Raw genomic sequence first — 24265 nt, 5'->3', positions numbered from 1 at the left:
CGGCAGCGCGAGGCGAGGCGGGGCGCCGCCGCCGCTCCACCGGCCGATCCGGGCCCTGCGGCTGACGCCGCGGCAGCGGCCAATCTGTGGCGGCGCCCGGCCGGGCCGGCACCGCCCCCCGGCGGCTCCCCACAGGGACGGGTCGGAGAGGCCGCTGGCGCGGGTGCCCGGGCTGAGTCAGCGCCTCCTCCTCCGCCGAAGATGAACATCATGGACTTCAATGTGAAGAAGCTGGCGGCCGACGCGGGCACCTTCCTGAGCCGCGCCGTGCAGGTACGCCCCGGCCGCTCCTGCGGGGGCTTCGCCGCGACTGGGCTTCGCTGCGGCTGGGCTTCGCTGCCGTGGCCCTGGCTGCGGGAGGTGGGCGAGGCCCGCGCTGGGGCCGCGCTGGGGCCGGCGCGGGGCGTTTTCCGGGGAGCTGCGCTCCGCCCCGGGCCGGGCAGCGGCGGCCGGGAGGGGCCGGGCCCGCCGCGGGCTCCCGACGCTGAGGGAGTGTCCGGCTGGGCTGCGCTGGCGAGGGGCGAGCGCGGAGCCGGGGCCGGGCGGCGGTGTGCCGCGGTGCGGTGCCGCCCCTCAGGCCAGCGCTTTCCCCGCAGCCCCTGCCAGCTCTGGGCGCGGCCCGGGTGCCGTCGGTCTGCCTGCGGAGCAGCTGGCCGGGGGGGGCGGTGGGGGGGCTGAGGCAGCCCAAGGTCAGGGCAGGCGGAGGGGAGAAGGCGCCGGGGCTGGGCGGGACGAGCCGGGCGGGCATCGGCTGCGAGCGGACACGCTGGGGCTCTGGGCGTGGGCAGGACAAAGGTGTGTCTGCTGAAAGGAGCCGGTGTCTTCAGTGGCAGCTGAAAACGTGTGCCGCTGCCCGGTCGGTGGGATTCGAGCTCTGATGTGACACGTCAAAGTGTCTGTCGGCATAGGCTTTCTGGTTTTGTTTGAGCTTTAGTTTCGTTTTTAAGCTTGTTTGGTAGCCCATTGTTTCTGAATCGGTCTTCCCCTTTCTTCACGATAAGGGCACTATAATTGGCTTTTGTTCCTTCGCTGTTGTCTTGAGCCGTAATCCCCTTTCTTTATATAATCAAACCTGAACAGATTTCCTGCAGGGAGGGGGACATCCAGACAGTGCCTAGTAATCCACTCTGGTTTCTTACGAGTTCTCGCTGGGGTCACGGTCAGGTGTGGAACATGGTTAAAGTCGCTCTCTGCTCTGATCGGGCCCATCTGTTGCCCTAAATCTCAGTATTCCAGCAGGAGCAATGATCGGCAGCACAGCCAAGCTCCGAAAACGCAAACTAGCCAGAAAACGTTGTTAAAATTTAAATGAACTTAAAGCAGTCGTTGTGGCTGCTCCTTCTCTTTGTGATGGAGGTCTTCCCATGCTCCCCCCCCCGCCCCCGCTTCCAGGCCTACACGTCTCCCGGACCAGCTCTTCCTTTCCAGCCTCCACCCCTTTCCCTTTTCTTGCTGGACAAGGGGAAGGAAAAAAAAAAAGGAGATACAGTTCACCCTTCTTTGTAAAATCCTGTGATGGGACCTTTTCATTTCATATCTTTTATCGTGCATTTTTACATTTTAATCAGCTTATTGCATTAAATCTAATGTAGGTTTTTGCAGTCTGTAGTGGTTAAAAGGTCATGTGAACTGTGGTTTGCTCCATTATGCTCTATCTGCATTGTTGGTTTACATCTGAATAGCTACATTAGTTACTTGCTTAATCTAAACTAAAATTCTGTGGAAATGTGGAAGTAATAATTTTGTTCTACCAGCTGCCACTTTCCCCTAAACAGAGAAGTTTAATGAAGCCGTTGAGGGGGAGGAGCAAATTGCTAACATGTTCATATTATCTGAGTAACTCATGCTCTGTGTGCTCCTGTTGCTTCCTCTGTTAAGTTCCTACGTAAGGCCTACAGATAATATTAAGGGGCAGTAATTCTGTTGATTTTTTTTTTTTAATGTCATCTGGGTGTAGATTTTGTGTCCTTCAGTAAAAATTGCAGTTCTGTGTATTGAGAGAAGCTGTTATGTTCAGGCATTGCTGAATGATATGATATAATCTGACACTAGTTGCTTTGGGATATTAGAAACAAGCAAAAAAACCCCAAACCCTATGAAACAGTTCAGCAGCACAAAATGGTATGTAGGAAAACCACTTAAAATTTTCATTTCAACTTACAAGATGGTGAGTGACTTATTAGTGTTTCACAGGCTTGTCGGGCTTCTCTGTTACAAGGGGACTGGGGCTCTGTTACCCACAACCACCCGATACTCATGTTCCAGGAAACCTGTTCCTTCTGTGGGTGAGATTATACTGTGTTCTAAGTGCTATAATCTACAGAAAAATCAAGCCTATTGGTCATCTTCATCCAAAACCTATCCTTCCTTCTGGCACTAGCCAGAAGATGCTTGAAGGAGTCCTTTTGTCAGTCTTGCAATAGTTGCTATTTGTGGATCAAAGTAGCAAATGGTTATAGTCAGTTAAGGTGAAATAAATAATACCATGGAGTGTGGCAAGATGAATGTAAGCCCTTTCTCTTGCCAGGCAGTGTAATCAACAAGCTGCCTGTCTAGTGGTCAGGAATGAGCTGGGCTTTCACTCTGTGGTAGCAGAAATGCTTTTATTGTTCGTGACTTTTGTCTGAAGTTAAAGGCTTATCTTAATGTAATTTCTCCTTCTAGTGATTTTGCAATGTAGACTTGGAATGCCAATTGGGCTGTGATCAGTTATATACAAAACACTACGATCTCTTTCTGTGTGAGCTGGTCACTGTCAGGCAACCTGTGTGTATATTTTGAATTTAATAAAGATAGATGGATGGATTAGATGGTTTACTAATACATTTTTTTTTCCAGCAAGTACTTACAGTAAGTATCTCTGTATGATGTAGTTTAAGCTCTAATAAAATGGAAAATAAAACTTTCAGAGTGCTAATCAAAGCAGAAAATCATTAGTATCTGCCTTTCTTGGAACAGTTCTTCTAAGCAGAAGAAAAATTCTTGAGTTATAACCACCTTGCTTATTTTGTTCTTACCCTTAAGGGATGGAACAATGTTTGAAAAAGGACATAAAACAAAGACCAGTTCAAACTTAGGTTTCAGGGTAGCCGAGATGGGGAAATCAGAGTGGCAGCACTGTTGCATTAAACCATGCTTCTGTCAGTCTGCAATTTAACATCCTGCTTGATACTGCTAAAATCAATTTTTTCCTTTAAGTGTATGTATGAAACCTAATGTTGGGATCTTCACTAAGCAATCTTCACACTGCTGAGATTTATGGAAATATTAACAGGAAAGCCCATTTTATGTACAAATACTCTTCTTTGTGATTAGTAAAAAATAATTTCAAAACCATTTATATTGTGTTTTAATGAATCTGTACAAAGTTTTTGAGAACTTACGGTGTATGACTTCTTTTTAAAGAGCCTTTTAAACGATAGTAGTAATACATCCATAAAGAAATACTATTCTTCCCCATACTGAAAATGAACTTTTTCATGAAGGCAATTTGCTTTTATATAGAGCTGCAAACGCTGCAGCATTTTCTAGACTTCAGATGTGCGTGCTATCGAAGCTGGTTTTTTTTTCTACATGGGATGGAAATTAAACCAAACTTGGACAATGCAATTTACTTGTATTCCTGTTTCCTGCTGCCCACCAAAGAACTTGTTAAGAATGAAGTTTGACAGTCAAAATGCTTCCAGTCCTATTATGTGCTTAATTGGTAAGCTTGTTAGAGATTTAATCATAAGCCAGGTTCCTCTGAAAATGCCTGGCTTTGAACAGGCTGTCAAGTGATGAGATCATCATTGTCATGAGGAACTGCTGCTCTGAAGAGAGGCAGGCAAAACACTGTTCCGGTTTTGCTTGGTTCCCTGATGTGAAACGTGCAGCTTCCCCCTCTCCCGGGGAGCTGGGATTGAAGTACAAACTCTCTGTGGATTAATGAAAGTTGGCATGAATTTAGTATCAAGTGAAATGAATTGTCTGCTGGATTTCTTTATCTAAAGTGGATTTACATTGTATTTCATTGTCACTGAAAACACAGCTAGGAAGAGAAAGAAGAGGTCATCTTTCTGTTTCTTTAAGGCATAACAGGATCAGTTATATCTAAACAGTTCATCATCAGACATGGATTTGTCTTATTCTAAAATGCAAGCTACCCCCCACCCTCAAAGATACATATTCCACAACTTCCCAGGGAAGTCCATTTTAGGTTTTAATCCTTTTCTTTAAAAGCCTTCTCTAATGTCTTCAGTTTAATTCTAATTTAAATCTTCATGCTGAAGTTTAAACTCACTATCTTTGTCCTGTTTGCTGTGGACAAGACAACGTTTTTTAAACACATTAAAGGTAGCTGCAATGAGAATCTGTTGTGTCTACAGATTTTACTGTGGGAGAAGGGACAAACTTAATTACAAAATACACAAGATTGAAGTAATCTTTTAATTGTATTTGGTACCTCTGGACTCTTGACTGGTATTTCAAAGTGCACTATGCAAAATTGGACAAAATGCTTCAAGTGAGAACTCTCAGTACCAAGTAGAGCAGAGGATTTCTTCATGTTATAAATCACCGTCCTTGTCTTAGTCTGATTAACACCCTCCGGCCCCTTTTTTTTTTCCCTAATAGTAAGGGTGTGTTGTTGAACTTTCAACTTTATTCTTAGATTTGTATTGATGACTGGATAATGGTTATATCTTTGAAAATATGAACTGCAACTATTATGAATGAATAATTACTGTCGTAAACTTGTACTGAGAAACTATTTATATGAACTAACTGTTTTCAAACTGACTCATAGTTCACAGAAGAAAAGCTTGGTCAAGCAGAGAAGACTGAACTGGATGCTCACCTGGAGAACCTTCTCAGCAAAGCAGAATGCACAAAATTGTGGACAGAAAAAATAATGAAACAAACAGAAGTATTATTGCAGCCAAACCCAAGTAAGAGCCCTTCAGGTTCTTGTTTGCAACTTTTGAATTAATAGATTTGCCAATGTAAATGTTTACTGCAGTAAGTATTGCATAAGTTATGACTAAATATAGCAGTTTTAAATTTTGAAGGCTGGAGTTAGGGAAAGCACATTTTGAAGAGTTGCTGAGAATCAGAGACACTGTACCAATTGTGGCTATTTCCTTAACCCTTCAAATGGGAAAAGCTTTAGACAGAGCTCTTTAAACTATAGCATTTGTTCCATATTCTGGTCAGTCTCAGGCTGGCTGGTTTTTCAGTTGTTTTCTGTTCAATTGAATTTCCCACTACTTCCAGAAATCTTAGGTAGCTGTAAGAACTCAAGTTCTTCATGGGGTACAGTCGATTAAGAAATGTCATTACTATTTCATTGCTTTGAATTGTCTGCACAATACAATTCCGTTTCAAGCAGGCAGGATGAACTGAAATGCCTGTCTTTAACAATTCCTTTACTAGAGAATGATTACATTGTTACACCATATTTAGGCAATGGAATAAAGTCTCAAATATATTTTCATCACTGCTGTATCTCTTACTACAACAATGATAGAAAAAAAACATGGGTAGAAGAAATGTAGTTTTCTGGTGTGTTAATTTTGTTTCTGAAATTGCTGCTATGAGTAGTAACATTGATGGTATCTGTTTCAGACTCATATCCTACAGTTACCTGTGCCATTCATGGCAGTTGTACTAGAGTTGGCAGCTGTAGGAATTTTTAGTGTATAGATCTAGATTTCAAGTCAAGACCTGGTCTCTAGTCACTGGGTGAAATACTATTAAAAAAAAAAAATCTAAACCTTGTTTAGGTTTGCTGAAATGATAAAATTATAATACTGCTAATACCTCTGCACTGAAAACATAAATAATTCTCCTTGTAGTGACATACTCAGTTATGATTTACCTGTACTAATAAATCCTACACTGATAGCATTTCTCTAATGCCAACTAGATAAATTTGTTACAAACCTGATCTTTGAAGTACTATTTTGGAAGCCTGTTGCATCCTTCAGTTCCATAAAAGCAGTATTTAAAAAGCACACGTAAAACCCAAAACAACTAATCCTGTGGAAAGAATGCAGTAGAATTTATAGAATATTCCAGCTCAAATTTCTGCCTTTTTCAAGACCAGAGGAAATGGTTGTCTTGTTCATTTAATTCAGTATTTGTAATACCTATTGACTTTTTCAGAAACTTATAATTGTGGAATATTGAATTACTAATGGAAGGCTGGTAGGACTGTGTGAGGAGGATTGAGTAGGATAGTGTATGGTAGTATCTCAGTTATGTTGACCAGTCAGTTTTCTGATGGCTAAAAATACTCGGCGTTAAGCAGTGGTCTTCATCTGTGAATGTAACTTCAGCTGTTTGGCAGCCTACTTGGGAGGACTATCACATGCTGTAGAAAGCTTCTTTTGGTTGTTTTTAACGCAATGACTCTGGGGGAGGAAAAATTACTTTCAATCACATTTTTAATTGTACCTTTATGTCAGGCCTATGTAATAGATAATTTCGGATTACTTTTCAGTTCTTTCGTCATTTACTAATAGCTAAATGTTACGGATAGAGTAGCCTTTACTTAAAGAAAAACCAATAAGAATTTGCATCATTTTTGGTTTGCCCTTGGTGCCAGGGAATGCACTGGTACCCGTGTTTGTATGTGCCAAGTTAATTTTTGTGACCTTCATGAGAAAGTAGTTGTTTAATACAGTGCTGATGAACGTTGTCTAATTAACAGTATTGGTTTGGGTTCCTTCAAAGTGGCAGTTTTTTTCATTGGAGATCTTCTTTGTGGTTGTCTGTACTATTGCAGGCTGAAATTAGTTCATAGTGACCGCATATATGAAATGAGCTAGTTATGAAGTCAAAACAGTTGGTCAGAGAAATTGGGTGCCGTATCTGAGGAGTTTGCTATTGTAATTAACAGTGTCCTGTTCATATCTGTGAAGCTTTTACACCTAAGAAGCATATTGTGGCTTAATATTATGATAGATGGATATTAATGATCATATAGTCATGACAGTTTTATTTTAAAATAATTTTGTTGCTCAAACTAAGGGAAGATGGGAATATGAAATGAAACACTTCCTAATATCTGTAATAGTTTCTTTCAGAGCACTTTAAGGAAGCAGGGGGAGTGGGAAAGAGATGATAGAATTTCTGGGGCTATCAAACTTTCAGAATATTTTAATAAGGAACCTAGAGGAGTAGCTGAACTTTATTCCTACACTGCTAATTCTAGTGAACAATTTTCGCAGTTTTTTCCTAGAGGTGGAAAAAAAGACTGGTTTTGCTGAGGAGTGTTCTATTATGCTCTTACAGTGAAGACTTATCGACAAAACTTTGAAAAACTGTATAAATATGCTGATAAAAGGGAGAAGAAAAGTATAATTTTTCACTTTCACAGGTTGTTCTAAGAAACATTTGAATGTGGCATGACAAACATGGAATACAGTCAGTTTCCAAGAACAGTGTCTTCAGTTTAACATTGTTCACTTAATGTTGTTTAATGTTCGGCTTTTCAATTACTTTTTGTTGTTGTTTCTGTTTCTAGCTTGTGTTGTGAATGACAGTGCTTATTTCAAATAAACATTTTTTTTAGATGCCAGAATAGAAGAATTTGTCTATGAGAAGCTGGACCGCAAAGCACCAAGTCGCATGAATAATCCAGAGTTACTAGGCCAGTACATGATTGATGCTGGGAATGAATTTGGCCCAGGAACAGCCTATGGTAAGTAGAACCAAAAAATATGTCTGGCATGCAGAAATGAAGGGGGGGAAAAATGCATAGATCTAGGTTTTCTTAGTGTAAAATGATATTTCTTGTCTTCTAGATAAAACAGTTCAATATTTTGTATCAGTTTGAGCTGACTTGCTGTACAACTTTGAGCATTAGGAGATCAATGATGGGCTTTCTATCCAAATCTATTAATAGAATCTGCTGTTGGAATGAGAACAGACTTTGTGGATGGATAATTTTCTTACCAGAAAAAATAATTCTGAAATTTGGTTTCCTTGTTAAAAGAACACATTTTATTTGTGGTGTGGAGTGAAAATGTTATCTGAAAATAATTTCTGTAGGAAGCCTTTCTAACTTTACTGTATTCCTACTTTTCTTAATATATAATATTTTGCTAAAGGTGAGAGTATAGAACATAATCTAGATTTTCTTCTTTCTCCAGCAAATTTATATACCCTATGACAGGAGGGTTGGGGGTGTTACATCTAATGTTTTTACACTGACAGTAATTAAAAAGTCTAATTCTAGTATTCTCTGCAACTCTTAAAGTTGCAGATAACAGATTTAGCTGTTAATTTAACTTAACAAACTGAAATGCGTAGGTGTATGTGTGTGTATATATATAATATGGCCTGCAATCAAAGTGATAGTTAGCTCTTTAGTTGCTTTTGTCAAAATTGCAGTGGGAAGGAAAACTTTTGTTCTGGGAAGAATGCGATCTTTATATGTGGAAATAATGGTGTTCCTTTTCAAAAGAAGGAAAGTGCACTTAAAAAAAAAGTAAATGCTTTATAGAAGACTTATGGGATACAAAATCAATAATGGCAGGCTTTGTCTCTCTTACTTTCACGTGGTTTTATGCTGTTATCTGTGGCCTTCCTTCTGATCATCAGCCTCAAGTCTTGCTCTCTAACATCAAATAGTTTTGTACTTACAGGCACGCTGTCCCTTAACTTGCAGAATTTTTAGAATTCAGGCAAGTCACGTAAACTATTAGCAGAAAGATAGATACACGTACCTTACATTTGGTGTCACAAAATATTTCAGTGTTTTTTCTAAGCCAGGTCAGCCTGTTGAAACGTAGTAATAACAACTGTATCCTTGGTATGCTACCTTAAGTTTAAATATCTAACTTGCAACCAAATTTCAAAGTATTGTTCAGTTAATATACAAATGTGTATTTATAAGTTGGAGTAGATGAAGGTGGGGGAAAGCACATTATTTTCCAGGATCTAAGTGATGTTTTTCCTTGTGACCAACTACTCCTGACTTAAACAGAAATGTAGTATAAAGGGAGAAGGTTGTTGGACTAAAATAAAAGTAGGTATGATATCCATCTAAAGTAATTGTTCACAACGGAATTGCCATAGTTAGTGCCACTACTACAATGCTGTATCTGTTCTCATTGAAATCTTGCCTTGACCTGTGATTGTTACTGATTGAAATGGTTTGGTTTGGGTGTTGTTTATTTTAGGGGTGTACGGTGGGGGTTTTTTGTAGCTGATTCGGATTTCTTTTGAAAGCCCTTGTGATGGCATTGGATTATCTTTCAAACTGCTGGTCTAAACATTCCTGCCTGTAGAAACCTGCTTTGTTAACCACCTGCCTGAATCACTAGGAAATTAATTTTTTTTTTTTCCTTTGCAGGAAATGCGCTCATCAAGTGTGGAGAAACACAAAAGCGAATTGGGACAGCAGACAGAGAACTAATTCAAACTTCTGCTATAAACTTTCTCACTCCTCTGAGAAACTTTATTGAAGGAGACTACAAAACTATTACTGTAAGTTGAGTTGTGCATTCCTTGGCATTTCACACCGATTGTAACTGTAAATCTTCAAAATGAAGTAGTGGGTAATTGTATGTTATTGCTGTACTCAAACTGATGGAGAAAAACTCAGGCAGAATTTGTACCTTCAGTATGTTTTCCTTCCTTTTGATAAGGTAAAATCAAAATGACTCTGAAAACTTCCTTTTTGTAACTGTTGTTCTAGTAGTTCTTGAGTATAAAATGTATGAGAATAATTAGAATCTAACTCTGCCTCTGTGTTCAACTGGAGAACCCTTTTGTGTGTGATACTTCACTAAAAAAAAATTCCAAGTAGACAGGCTTTTGCTTTCAAGTATGTGTACCTGTTCTCATGAACTAACCTAACTTGCTTTCAGAAAGAACGTAAACTATTACAAAATAAAAGACTAGATTTGGATGCAGCAAAAACCAGATTGAAGAAGGCAAAAGTTGCAGAAGCCCGAGCTGCAGTAAGTGGATTTTTATTTTTTGTTTTGTTTATCCATTACTTTCAAACTTACCGATACATAGTTATAAACTTGACTGCTCAGTTATGTTTCCAGTCCTAGCTTCTACCCTCACTACTTTTATAGATACTTTGTAATAAATGCCTCAGTGGAACACATGGAAATGAGGGCTAATTGCTGATCAAGGTCTTAAGTCTTCTATGTTTAGATATTCCATCAAGTTGAACTTACTTGACCCAAGTATTCTCCCCTTGTTCTAGACTAGGTGAGCCTATACTCCCAAAAATTACATGCTACAGTTGGCCAAGATGGTTGTAAATACATATTATTCAGAGGTGAAGTTTTGGTGTTTGAATCTCTACAATAGTTGAAGCATATGTATAACTACTTCCAACTGACGGACCTATTTATACTTGTAGTTTACTCTTTCTGTATTGTTTAGCATTTCACGCCCCCGAACAGGCTGAGACTGCTAAACTCATATCTCTTAACCATTCTTATTCCCTCAAGAAACGCTTGTTCAAGGAGATTAAAATTGTTGTTAAAAGCTTCTTTTTAAACTCTTAAAATGCCTCTAAATGGAGGAATGGGTAATTGAATGTATGCAATTTCAGCAGGGTATGCTAACAGTATTTTCATAGCTATGCTTTGACTGCATCCCTGAAAGTGCAGCAGTTATGGATAATTAAGTGATTTTTCCCATAAGGGTTGACGCACACAGATGGTGAAGGAATACAGACAACTTAAATACACAGGGACAGTGTACATGATGAAGAGGCAGAAGCAGGACTTCAGATTTTGCTGGCTTTTCTGAATGGATCACTGCCCTGAAAGATCTCAGAAGTGTCATCTCTGAGACTGAGCTTCATAAATGAAGAACCTTGTGTCTTTGGGATAGTGATCCTTCTAAAAAAACAACATCATCTCTACCTGACAGTTCTGCTTCTGTGTCTCAATCCTCCACATCATGCACACTGTCCCTGTGTATTTAAATTGTCTGTATCTTTAAAGTTCATTCATACATTTTCCCTTATATTATGTAAACTTTATGCAAAAAAGTTACTTCTCTACTTGTCAAGTGTTCTTAATTTGTAAGGCTATCAATGGAGAGCAGACCAGAGTTTTAGCTAGCTAGCAGTGGAATTTGGAAACGATAGACAGTACGCTGCTCCTTTGCTTGGATTTGTTCAGACTTAAGTTTCAAAAAAAAAAAAAAATCCTTTGTGACACAGTAGCAGTTATATACCTTACTTTCTAGAGCAGTATAAAGACCGTAAGAATGTTGTTTCGATTGAGCTTAGTATTAAATTAATGGCTCTGTACTTCAGTTTTTCAGTTCCATCACCAGTGTAATTATCTAGAGCTTGGTGCTTGGACAAAATTATTGCCAGATGCTGCTACTATTGCTTGACCAGTTTTCAATATTCATATAGCAAGTAATTCGGTTTTATGCACAAATAATGTAGTGCTGGTAGAGCATGAAACTCTAGGCCTCTTACTTCGCTACCTTGCCAGTACTTCAATTTTAATTACATGTTAACAGCAGTGTGCATGTTTAAGAAGTATTGGATTGCAGGATTCCCAAAGAAGTGAAAAAATTGCATCTGTACTTTATTCTTTGCAGTATAGAAATGAGAACTAACCTGGATATAGATGTGATGCAAATGGTTCATCTTCTGCTGGCTCACTGATTTATGAAGGAAGATATCTGACAAACAGTGCTGAACTGATAGGCTAGCAAAGTGTATTGAGTTATGATGCAAACTTTTATGTTTTACTACTTTCTTTGACAGCATAAAGTGATAAGTTGATCTACCTCTATTTTTTCCCCTGTTATAAAAATATTTAATATTTCATGAAATTATATACTCCCATGCTTACTGTACAACTGAGGTAGCTTAGATCAGTATTTAAAATAAAAATCTAAACAGCTTTATGTTCAATTCACGGATTTGCTTAGCTTAAACTTGCAGTGCTTTGTGCCAGTAATCTGTTCACCTGCTATATTCATATTGTTTTAACTTGCTTTTGTCTTTTATCTATGCACTTAAGCAACTAAACACCTCTCAGCCTGAAGAGAATAACATTATGGTAAATGTCTCTTACGTGCTCAACTTGCTGCATGTAAAATGGCTAAAGGTTTGTTGGCCTTCTGTGTTCATTCATTTTCCTGTCAAATGTTTCCTCTTGCTATCCAGCTCATTCTGGTCTTGTTTCAGATGTTTTCCATTCCAGACTGGATTGGTATAGTGTACTAAATACACTTACATCAGTACAGCATTAGGTGGTGTTTTTATCAGAGTATTTCTGACAATTTTAAGTATAGAATATTATATTCTTATTTCTCTGAGTTTACTAATGTAAACGTAGGATGCAAAGGAATTGATTTATTGATTTATTTGTCACTTCTGAAATTAATTTCACCCATTGGAGTGAAAGAAATTATGTAACTATCCTATTTTTTTTATATGAGTAAGAGTGAATTATGTGAAATAGACAGGAATATGTAGAAATTGTTCCCTTCAAGCAGTGTTTTACAAATAACTGAAACTGAATAATGTCACATAAATTAATGGCTTAACTTAGAGTAGAGAATATTATAAATTTGTTGCATGGACTCAGTGTAGCTGGTTTTAGCACCGTAACTGTGAAAGTGGGAAAGGAACGGGTTAATTATGTACAACGTAGACTGTGCTGTTCAGCCTGTCCTAGTTTGGGTCCTGGATCTGCACAGATCTCAATTAGTGTTCCAGATTTCTCAGTTGTGATCAGATAAAAGAGTGAATAAACATGTTTGCTACATCTTGCTTCTGCAACTTTTATAAATGTTTCTTCCTAACAAAATCCCGATTGTGTCATCTTTTCACAACTGCAGAAAACAAAGGTTAAAGGAGAACAGCATTGCAAGAGGGAACTGGAACAGCAAGCTGAAGTGATTAGCTTCTAGAGTAAATTCCTTGCAGTTCTGTGATTTTGCTGTACTGCTTGCTAGTACTTTAATGTTCAGTTTGAGATACCTCTGTAATATTTTAAATGTAGATTTCAATAAAAACACTTGTGAAATAGGAAATGGTAATGAAATTAGCAAGAGAAAGCATTTATCTGTTTCAGTCTTTACTTAACATGGCGTTAAAATGAAAACAGCTTTTCATAGTTTTCCAATGCCTTAACACATTAAGGTAACTGAAATCCTTCTATAAGGTAACTTCGTTTGTCTGATTCATGTCATTTTCTAAGTAGTTATGTCTTCTGTTGTAATACCTTGTTTTAAATAGATTCTTGTAACGTACATGTTCAACAGGTCATATACTCTTCAGTATCTAACTTATTTCATAGATGTAGTGCTATACATACTCATTGTAGTTTTATTGTACATGAGGGGCTTTGGACAACTGACTGATAGCACTCCTCAAATCCCTGTGAAATTTTGAGGACAGGAAAGTAGTTAAAAGCCAAAGTATGGTTGCATCCTATATAAAAGTACAACTAATGTCTAAGTTTGTGTGTTTTTATTTCCCCCCTGCCCCTGCTTAATGCTGACTAGATATGGGCTGAGGAAGTGACAAAAGTAAGTAAACAATTTAGAAACTGCAGAATTCTCAAACCATAACTTGTGCAGGTCTAATGTAATAAAGAATATTGCATGTTGTTGATTTCAGTCTAATGCTTGGCAGCCTGATGCATTACATCAGAATTCACTGGTTCCCTCTAGGGCCTTTCAAACTCCAGTGGCGAAACAATGCTTGGGGCTTGTTTTATAGTAAGCTGTTCCTGGCTAACTGTCAGTTAGTACCATGAGTCTCATGTGACAAGATACAATAGAAAAAGACCTACAAGACTTGTCTCAAAATTTACTGGTATGGCATCCTGTTAAAAATGACCTCTTGAGAATGAGCTTACTTGAAAATTTTTTCAGAGAGGTTGGGGTCTAGTAATCTAGACTGTCCTGAGAAACACTGACCTTCAGCTTTTACCCAGAACATAGAACAGTAAGTAAAATGCTGGAGTGCATGCAAGAAATGCAGAGAAAAAATGCATTTTTATTAGGCATATAGAAAGCAGCAACTGTTGAGAGGAAACTACAACATACATGTTCTGCCAAAGTAGCAGTAATCCATCCAGGTTTCTAAAGGCAATCTGTCCTTCTGTGTTTGAAAGTTGGATGAAGAGATTAATGGATGTTTTACATTGAAATATAAGAAGCTTCCCAACAAGGATTTCAGACTGTCCAGTAATCTCTAGATCAATTACAGAGGTTTTTTTGAGTTAGAACAAAAGATTTGTATGGTGTCAATGACAAACTTTCTTCAGTTTAACTTGACCTCTGAAATGTGGAATTAGAGGATATTAAATACTGTACTATAAAACACATGGGGGAGGTACCAATGTTACATGCTTTTTATACATGAATTTTTGTTAGGTGTCTTCTGAGGTGTCTGTTGTAGCCAGTGGAAGGAGCAGAGGCTTCTAGCCCATGTTCAGCACATTGAGGTTAAACCGGTTTTGAGCGTCAAGAGGAGCTCCTGTCTTTCCTTTGACTACGGAGGAAACAAGGAGGCTCTCATTTTACCAATAGTGTGGCTAATAAAACATTAGGAGAGTGATTTTTATTTCCTGTGTGCTTATGGTTTTGTGTTATCTCTTAGCTGCAGGGTTGCAGAGTATTTCTGAGAGGTCATATATTCCTGTGTGAAATTTGGGGAGATTATGAACATCTGGATATTCACTTTCAGAAACCAGGTTCATATTCTGAACTTGGGAAGCAAGTACCATTTTGAGGGGTCTTCAAGGGAGGTACCCAGTGAGGCTTTCCAGTTCTAAGAACAAAATATGACTGCAGCTGTGAGGCACTGGAAAGTTTAGGCTTGTATTTTGAGCTCTTCATTATATTCAGAAACAAAGGTGATCAGGCCATAAGCTTTCCAGACTGAAAACCAGCTGACTTTCACCTTTACCACAAGGCGTAGAGTAGATATGCTGCCCTGCTCCTGTTCACCTAGCAGTACTGAAAATGGGGATGGGCAAAACAGATGATACACATAGTCACATAATGTAGTTTATGTAAATCTCTACAAACCCAGGAGAAGTTTGAAGTCAGCCTCTACTGGCTGAATTAATGCATGTTACTACATTACTCGCTTTGTCTTTTCTTATAGAAAGTAGTTGATTTGTTTAAATGTTCTTGAAACAAATAGAATTATTCTGATGGATAATTCCCCTTCTGATAAGTTCCTATTCTCATGTGTTTACTTACCTGGCAGGAGGAAGGAAACACTTCAGCAACTGCTGACTTCAGAGGAGACTAGACTATTTATCTCCAGATAATTTTGCTGGATTTTTAAAGGAAATGAAAATGTTGCTAGTACAGAAGGGAGTGCTTTTCTTCCTCTCTTGGCTATCAGATTTGCTTTTCTTCTCAGTTCTCAAATTTCTCTCAGGGACTGCCAGATGGATTTCACTGATGATAATACAGATTTAATAGGACAATTCCAAGCAAAGATCCTTGCCTCAACAAAGTTTGAAAACCAAATTAGTTTGTAACTTGATATACATACGGCTATCTCAGGTTTAAGAAAGAAACACATGGTACTTTACAGCTGCTTCCTCACTGTTTAATTAATGTATAAGCCTTCCCAGCTGCAGTGACTTCAGACCCAAGAAACATTTTTGATATCTGCATCATTCTTCTGTGCTCATTTCTGAGATTTAAGATCCTTCCATGCAACTTCTTGTATTGATTAACATTAGTGGAATGCAAGAGCAGAATGTCTGCAAACACATAAAATCCTTTTGAGACCAATGTTTTATCAGTATCACCTCATTAAGTTTCCTGAAAATACATTTGCTTATTTCATTTTGTTGAGAAGAGTAACTGCTGCATATTGGACTTAATGCGGGTTTTTGCCTCTGGGTTTATTTTTAGAAATAATGTATAAATGCATGTAAGCATCAAGGCAAGGTAATCTGGATTCCAGGCTGAGGACATTCTGTCATGGGACAGTATATCTTAGAATCTTACAACACACATTTTTCTCTTTTTGTCTGTTTTGAGTTTTCGTTCCCCTCCCCCCTCCGTCTGTGTGTCCCCCCCGTCCCCCCCCCAACACTTTGGCTTGTGCTAGATGGATGTCTTCTAAAACTGCTGTAACATTGCTGACTTATTTAAAGATTGCTGATAATGTTATGTAACAAGGATTAGGTTTGAATTATTTAAATATGAAACTTAAATAATTTTAATAGATTTTTTTTTCTATTTGAAGTTAGAACATTTGCTATAGTTTGGATTTATTTACTTTAAAGATGCCTCAATTACAAGCTCCAGAGATAGTTTGCAATAGCTTGGTGGCCAGTATGAGACATATATTTATGAAATATTCTATTAAAACTTACTATCAAAGATTTATATACAGCTGATTGCTGTGCAGTTACCTGACAAAAATAATGTGAAGTTTACCCTAAATTATTTGCTCGGAGCCCTGTTAACTTGAAGTGTGGAAAAAAATTATATGGTCCTTGGCTGCCACCACTATGCTGTCAGAACCCCTGGTGCAGACATTGTTTCGCCCAGGAACATTTGTTTTGTTATTGGGAGAGGTGGGGTAACACTGCTGGCAGAAAAATGCCTTCCTTTTGCCTACATTGATTCTATGTGGTAGGTGTTTGATGATAAAGCTGTTTGTTGTGTGTACAGGGCCTCAACATTTCTGAACCCAAAATACAATTACTTTTTTTGCTTAGTGAAGATCAGCAGTGAAAAAGCACGTTTCAAACACCAAAGCTTGTGATTAATGCCTTTATATGAGTGCCTTTGAATAAAATGGAGCTGTTGCAGTCTGAAGGCATAACAGAGTGCATCCTTACTTTTAGTCTGAACAGGAAGTACGAATTACTCAGAGTGAATTTGACCGCCAAGCAGAGATTACCAGACTTCTCCTGGAAGGAATCAGCAGCACACACGTGAGTACCCAAAAGGGGTAGAGGGGAAAAGTCAAAATCAGGGCATTCTCTAAAAGTAACTACAGTAAGCTACTCGAGGACTTCAGGCTATGAGGCTTCACTTCAGTGTGTTAACACATCAAATTGTGTGTTTTTTAGTCTTTGAATTCTGTTTACTATCCATTGAATGTAACTTTAGTCTTCTGTTAACCTTGAGAATGCAGGAGCTTTCATTTTTATCCTTTAACCTCAGCTTCCCATTTGTCAGATCAACTGAATGTTGAAACCACAAAAAAGTGCTAAAATATTTATTCTGTTATGGAAACAGTGCATGTAAATGGCATGATGTTTGAACAGCCCTGACTTTTCTGCTCAAATATGTTAGTTTTTGTGACATTTTATCCCAGTTACCTGGTAAATCCAGACATCATGCCTGTGCGGCACAAATCCTTATGTGCCAGTATTGGCATTAGCACCTGACTAGGAGACCAGGCTTTCTAATGCAGCATAGTACTTCTAGAGACTAAAAACTTGTTTTCTTTGCTGGATTTTAGGCACATCATCTTCGCTGTCTGAATGATTTTGTTGAAGCTCAGATGACCTATTACGCGCAATGTTACCAATATATGTTGGATCTCCAGAAACAACTTGGAAGGTAGTAACACTGTAAAAACTTCAGAAAAAAAAAATCTAAGTGGTTATGAATAGCAGGAAAACTTACACTGATGTAACAGTGGTGAACACACAGGCATACTGGACTGAAAGGAAATATATCTGTTCTCAGGTAGCTGATATGTAGTTGCCTTAGTGCAACTACTTCCCTAAGCCTATACACAGCACCAATGCCTTTTGAGGATTGATTTACTGAGATTTTGTATATTTTGTATTTGAGGAAGGTGGGCCCATAGTAACCTCACTTAATGGCACAAAAAGGAATTTCTAGACATGTAATCATTCAGTTGTCTTACACTTCATGCTACAAAACTGCTACGCAATGTGGGAAAAGTTTTTGTACTGCCTGTAAATTCCTGTTACATCTTCATTGGTGACAGGGCACTAACTGATCTTCAATTAAACTGTGTTCTCCACACAAGTGAGTTGCTAGCATAGATATTGTATCTAGGGAGAAATGTACTTTGTAATATAAATCCAAAGCACTCACAGTGGAATGAGCAAGTTTGTCTAGTTTTACTGTTCTGTGGGTTTAGCATTTTTAAAGTAAGAGAAGAAACTCTCTGATGTTAGTTTGTGCTCACAATCCTTTTTGTGTGATTGGTGGTGATGTAAAGAGATCTACATACTTTTCTTAAAGTCTCCCTATTCTAATTCTTCCTGAAAAATCAGCCTTTCTTAGGGTTAGGCCAGACCATGTTATTTAGGTGAGCATACACATTGAAGGATTGTCAGTGCTTAGAAGTTTACTGTAGTGTCTGTTCTAAGTAACTGCCTCTATAAAGTATCTCTGTTTTGTTTTTCGTGACAAGGAAATAAAAACAAAAGTGTTCTTGAGTCTTGTCCTTTTCCTGACTTGCAACTTCCTGTGGTGTTTGATTTCCTTTCCTCAGTTCATTTGAATGGGTAGTTTAAGGACTTTTAATAAAACCTCTTTAAAACTGTGATTTTAAAAAAAGCTACGTCTTTAAAGTTACATTTTTGTAGGACGTGAATGTAAGTTGTAAAATTGAAAGCTTGAAAATAAACATTTACTGGATTAAGGATAAGAGCCTCTTAAATTAGAAATTAAGTGAAGTATATGTACACAACTATTTTGATAGAATGTTTTTAAAATCTGTGCTCTTATCCTAGTGTATTTACCAAACAGAAAGCTTTAAGCATAATACCTTTAAGCTAAGGAAGAACTCCTCTTTAAAATATCTTGCTTTAGGATGTATAGCATATCCAGAATAGCTGTCTTTGTTTAAAATTTGTGTAAAAGGCTACCAGGTATTAAAAAAAAAAGTATATTTGAAGAAAATAGTGTCTTTAGGAAAACAGAAGAATGTATCTTTATGTGGCTGTGATCCGATCTAGCATTCACTGCAATTTTATCAAAAATTTTGAAGACCAAAAGCATGGAAGCTTTGCAAAATCCTGCATGCCTCAGACAGCCAAATGAAGTTTCTCTGCCTATGTGGAGTAAACCAGGAATGGTATAAAATCTTGGGTGTGTCTTTCCTTCCTTGTGCAAGGAAGTCCTACTGAACTATAATGGACAGCACTGGGACAGGGTCTCAAGTTGCACTCCTTGCTTTGGAAGAGTTCCTCGACTTACAGGCATGTAGTGCATCACAGGTGCATTAAGTAAATGGATGAGCAGGGTGTGTGTAGTGTTCTTCCTGTGTTACGCATAGGCAGATATAGTACCAAATAAATAGCTTAGGTACCTCAGCTAGATTTTGGTTGTATTGCCAACACCGTGTTGGTTTACAAGGAATATATGGTACTGAGTTAAATGTGTTCTTTCCACACATCCAAGTGTGACAGTGTACCATATTCTCATATGAAAGCCAAGAGCTGTGAGGGATGTACTTTTCTTTTGAGATCACTGGTGGACCAAAGGTGTCCAGCCTCTTAAGTGAGGGTTTGTTGCGTGAAACAGAAACCTGGTTCTTAGAGTAGATGCATTATATGTTTTACCTGGGTCAGAATCTAGGGTATAAACCCCAATCTGGTTCACATTGAGACTATTCAAGTTCCAAATGAATTGGCTGTAGGGAAGGTGGGGAGCGAAAACTTGTGCTCACTTCTCTTTACATAAATAGACATGATTTTATGGATGTTTGTCTTCAAGGCAGCACCAGCTGCTTATCCCTCTACTGGCACCTCCTCCCATGGAGCTGCTTAAAGAATAAAGTCTCCCAGGTTAAAAGCAAGCTTTTTTTTTTTAGTTCCTCAGAATGGACTAAACAAATCTATTTCAAATATTCTGGTACTCTGGCTGCTTTTTTTTCTTGCTGATAACTGATTTTGCTTGGAATTTTCTCGGCTTCCCTGACTGCCAAGCTTAAGCTTTGATGTAATTTTTTCAAATTACTCATTACTAGTCCCCTGCTCCACAAGCTGTGAAAGTCCTGCTACTCAAGCGTTCAAAAAAAATTACAGACAACCTCTGTATAGCTGAAGCTGTCTGGCTTTGCAAAGACAGAGACTTAATGCTTTACTGATTGACAGAGTGGTTATAAAGCTTTGGCTTTTCCACTAGCTGTACAAACTAGTGACCCTTTGAACTGAGCTGATTTAAAAGTAATTACTGTGTTAACAGAGAACAGGTTTAGCAGTATACTAAATGGTAATTTAGCAATTGAGAAACAGCTGATTATCATTTAAAATTAAATCCCTCTGCCAACTAATCAAGTAATAAATACATCATGAGGCACAGCTGAGTTATCCCTCCAAAAATGCAGGGTCTACATTTTCCTCCCTTCGTTCTGCTCATTTGATTTGCTCAGGGAACTTAGTGAACTGGTTTGAAAAACCAGCCTGGCAAATAAAAAAATATATTTTGTTGTTGTTGTTGTTGTGGACTTGCAGTCTTTTCTTGGTGAGTTGAACCAGCTTTTTATGATAAAATGAGGTGAAAATAAGCCAGAGGAGGAAGTGGAACTTCCTCCTTTTGACAGTAGTAAACTGCTAACTAAACTCACCACAGTCTCCTGAAAGTCTACCCAATTTTTATATGCAATTCAGTCTTATTGTGAAGGGGCTAGTTCTGTCCCTCACAACATACTCATGCTGTTTCCCTTCAGTCAGGTGCAACAATTGCATGACTGCAAGGTGGACATATTTTACAAGCTGTTCTTGTGGAAAGTTAGCAGTCTTCTTGATGATTTTTGTTAATCAGATTATTGAATCAACTCTAAAGCAACAGATTGCTAGATCTGACTCAAATGACTGAGAATGAACATTTGTGCAAAAAATGGATAGAGTGGCTCCACCCTGTTTGGTGGCAGTGTGAATTTACCAGATTAAGCGTAGTGTGAAGCTGTAAACTTGTGTGCAGTACTACTGCAGCCAATACAGATTTGAGCGGCCTAAATTCCACCTATGTTCATGGCCACGTGATCCAAAAATGAGTCACTATATTGATAGATCGAGTTTTTACCTGCGTCATCTCCTTAAACAGCTCCTCCTATGATTATATAAGCCTGAATAGCACTGCAGACATGGGTGTCAGAATAAGCTGATCTTGATTTATATGATTAAAGTCGCCACTGAACTACATCTTCAAGAAGAACTTAACTGAGGAGCATAAGTGGGAGGGTTTTAAGGTAGAATGAGTATTGGAATGGAGAAAGGCAGTAAAAGGACAAGGAATGACTACATCAACTGCTAAGTAAGAGGGTTTGGTCTGCCATGGAACTGCATACCAGGATGCAGGGCAGAGTGACATGAGACAATCTCACAGATCATCATTGCCCCTGCGCTGTTCCATTCCTCCTACCCCAAAATCTCTTGCTGCTTTGCTCTTCTTTCTGCTCCTTCCACTCTTTAGCCATGTGATTCTGCCCTTTCCCTTGTATCTGCTCTGGTGCTCATCACAGTGTTTTGTGATTCAGCTTGTTAACTTAGGAGAAGATTAGACACTTTTCTTTACCTTTTTTTTTTTTTTTTTTTAAAAAATTCTTTCCAGGCAGGTTAATGAGTTGAATTGACCTCATGGAAGGGTCTAGCAAACACTACAGCTGGCACTGAACAACCAGCAGCCTAACCTAGGAAGGAGGGGCTTAAGCTGATACAAGTTCATCTTTACAGTTGTCCTGGACAAGCATAACACGTGCTTTTGTTTTACAGCATGTAGTTAGCCGAATCAACGAACTCTTTTTAGGTTACAAAAATAATTAGGTTTTGGGGTTTTTTACTTCTTTCAGAGGGAGGCTGTGTTTATAACCTGCAGACTTCCCTGGTCTGGTTCACCAGCGCAATCTTTTGTGTAGCCACATAAAGATTTGTGGATTGAGGATGAGCAGGAGGAGGTGGAGGCTACTTTTACTGGCAGAGCTGTCAAAATAAATGTTTATTAAAATACAGTCTGAATTAAGTCTGACCAACAGTGCTTTCTTGATTATTTTTTTTGTGGGTTTTTTTTAAGAGGTAATTATCAAGGGTTTTTTAAGGTGGCAATATGTCTTTTGAAGTATATTGGTTTGATTTATACTACAGGTCAGGAACAAGCATCTTTATTTAGGTTTATACAGATATTGGTACCATTCTGTTATTGCTGTCTACTGGTGTTTGTTCTGTAGCTGATTAAAGCAAGAATGCTAATTTAGGCATGGAGGCATGTATAACTTCCTATATAGTACTGATTCACTCAGAAGTCTTTTTGTTTTGTTTTCTCCCACAGCTTTCCATCTACGTTTCTCTCTAACAACAATCAGTCTTCTTCAACTCCTGTGCAGAGTGTTTCTAGTCCCTCAGTCTTGGCCTCGGCCTCTGCTTCATTGCCTTCAGTAAGCAATTCAATAGTTACTTCAGGTATCAGTGAACTGAAGTCATCAAGTGGCAGCAGGAAAGCCAGAGTTCTCTATGATTATGATGCTGCAAACAGCAGTGAATTATCACTACTTGCAGATGAGGTAAGTTTTCTATATACCTTGATAATTTAAAACTAAAATCGGAATGTTTTTGACTGACCATTTAAGATGGGCCACATCAAGAAATCTGTGTAGTTGATATTTTTAATTAAACTTCAGTAGTACTCTTAGAGCATTGTCCTGTATCTATATACCCTAATATTCTGTAACAAGAGGTAACATCTGTTACACCAGCTCAGCTTGCGAGATTTGCTAGACAATCAAGATTCAATTGTGCTGTCTACTTTTTACCACACCTTTAGCACTATTATCAATACAATTGGCCTTTCAAACATTAAATATTGCAATTTGGGAAAAGTACAAAAATACAGCTACTTCTTGGTTTGATGGTGGTGGTTGTGCTGTGTTTATTCCTGTTCCAATTCAATTGTACTCTTAAGTCAGAGAGCCTATACAAAGCAGGCAGAGATATACAAAAAAGCAGGGTGCTGCAAGAGAGTTCCAACTGGTAATGTGACTGGAGCTTAATCCTGGAGAAAAGCATCCACAGAAAAGTTTTCAGACTTTTTGTTTTTTTGTTATGTTTTGTGGTTTTTCTTAAAAAAAATATGCATTATTTAAGAAAAGAAGTCAAGTTGAGATAATTATCTAGACAGTGACATATAAGCTGTGGCCTAAGATTTTCTGTTAACGTGTAGCATATCAACACCATCTGTCTTTCTATCATGCACTTGAAGATCCAACAAACTTTCTTCTAGATAGATTGCCTGTTAAAGTTGATGATGATATACAAGATTTATAGATAATAATAGAAGAGAAACAATAAATGGGATTTCATCAGGAAAAAAAGGGACTTTAAAATGTGCTACTACATCTACTTCTTTTCCATAGACCAGTGAAGTAATTTTTATGGGCACTAGATTATGTTCCATGGGTGCTTATATTAAGTGCTCTATTTAACTTCATTAATCCAGTACCTAAGACCTTGGAAATCACATGCAGGTAGACTGTAATTTTTCCTGGCAAGAAAATGTTGTAATAATGCGTTTCTGTTTTTTAGGTGATAACAGTGTACAGTATCCCTGGCATGGATTCAGACTGGCTGATGGGTGAAAGGGGAAATCAGAAAGGCAAAGTGCCTATTACTTATTTAGAACTGTTAAACTAAAAGGTTGGCCTGAATAAAGACTGTCAATTATGGCAACACCATATTTATATACAATTAACGTTATGTAAGCAGGTTTAAGTGTCTTCCATGTTATTGTCTTGAGGGACAAATACCAGCCATTACAAACTGGCTTTTCTGCCAGTGTGGTTGCATGGTAAATACTCTATTCAAACTTAACATGTTTAAAGCTTTTACTTCATGTGCCAAGAACATGTTTCCTACAGATTTGTTTCTACTGAAGTTTTCACTAATACAAGCTTCTACTTTTGAGTAATCTAGATTGAAAGCAGGAGGCACTGTTTTCTACTGAAATTTTTCATTAATGGCAAAGCTTTTCTTCACATAAAATAAACTTATTGTGAACTGATGCAGGTGTAATTCACATTATTTGAATAACCAAAACCAAAAGTGAAACATAAACCTTAAGCAGTCCATATGGTTCTCTTCCCAATGCTTGTGGACTTCAAATGTGCTGAGGCATATATGGCTATCTGCTGAGGAACTTGTGCATTTAATCGCCTTTGCCAGATGAAAATAGTTGTTTTCTCTCTGCTGAAAACTGAAGGCAAATTGCCAGTATGCTGATTTTAAACTACATTGAGGTGGGTTGACACAAGCTAATGACATATGTTCTAACTTGTTTTTAATCTTGCCTTGTATTTTTTCCTTTTAATTACTTT

General features: G+C 38.3%; 1 protein-coding gene across 4 annotated transcripts; it reads left to right on the top strand.

The window, feature by feature from the left end:
- Nucleotides 1–23952, top strand: SH3GLB1 (SH3 domain containing GRB2 like, endophilin B1). Of its 4 annotated transcripts, none has more exons than XM_040611214.1 (11): nt 1–273; nt 4787–4928; nt 7556–7684; nt 9341–9474; nt 9858–9950; nt 12000–12086; nt 13492–13515; nt 16815–16904; nt 17438–17538; nt 22228–22459; nt 23478–23952. In XM_040611214.1, exons 1-11 carry the CDS (start codon nt 202–204, stop codon nt 23583–23585), a joined length of 1212 nt encoding a protein of 403 aa, XP_040467148.1. In that variant the 5' UTR covers nt 1–201; the 3' UTR covers nt 23586–23952. The 4 variants fall into 4 exon arrangements, with proteins under 4 accessions (XP_040467148.1, XP_040467151.1, XP_040467149.1 ...); XM_040611215.1 differs by having other exon boundaries at nt 40–273; nt 12000–12038; XM_040611216.1 differs by lacking the exon at nt 12000–12086 and having other exon boundaries at nt 41–273.
- Nucleotides 23953–24265: the final 313 nt, after the last annotated feature.

Source organism: Falco naumanni, chromosome 11, assembly GCF_017639655.2.
Source record: "Falco naumanni isolate bFalNau1 chromosome 11, bFalNau1.pat, whole genome shotgun sequence".
NCBI classification, from domain to species: domain Eukaryota; kingdom Metazoa; phylum Chordata; class Aves; order Falconiformes; family Falconidae; genus Falco; species Falco naumanni.
The sequence above is the reverse complement of the archived record's forward strand: the minus strand, read 5'-3'. Positions and strand labels throughout refer to the sequence as shown.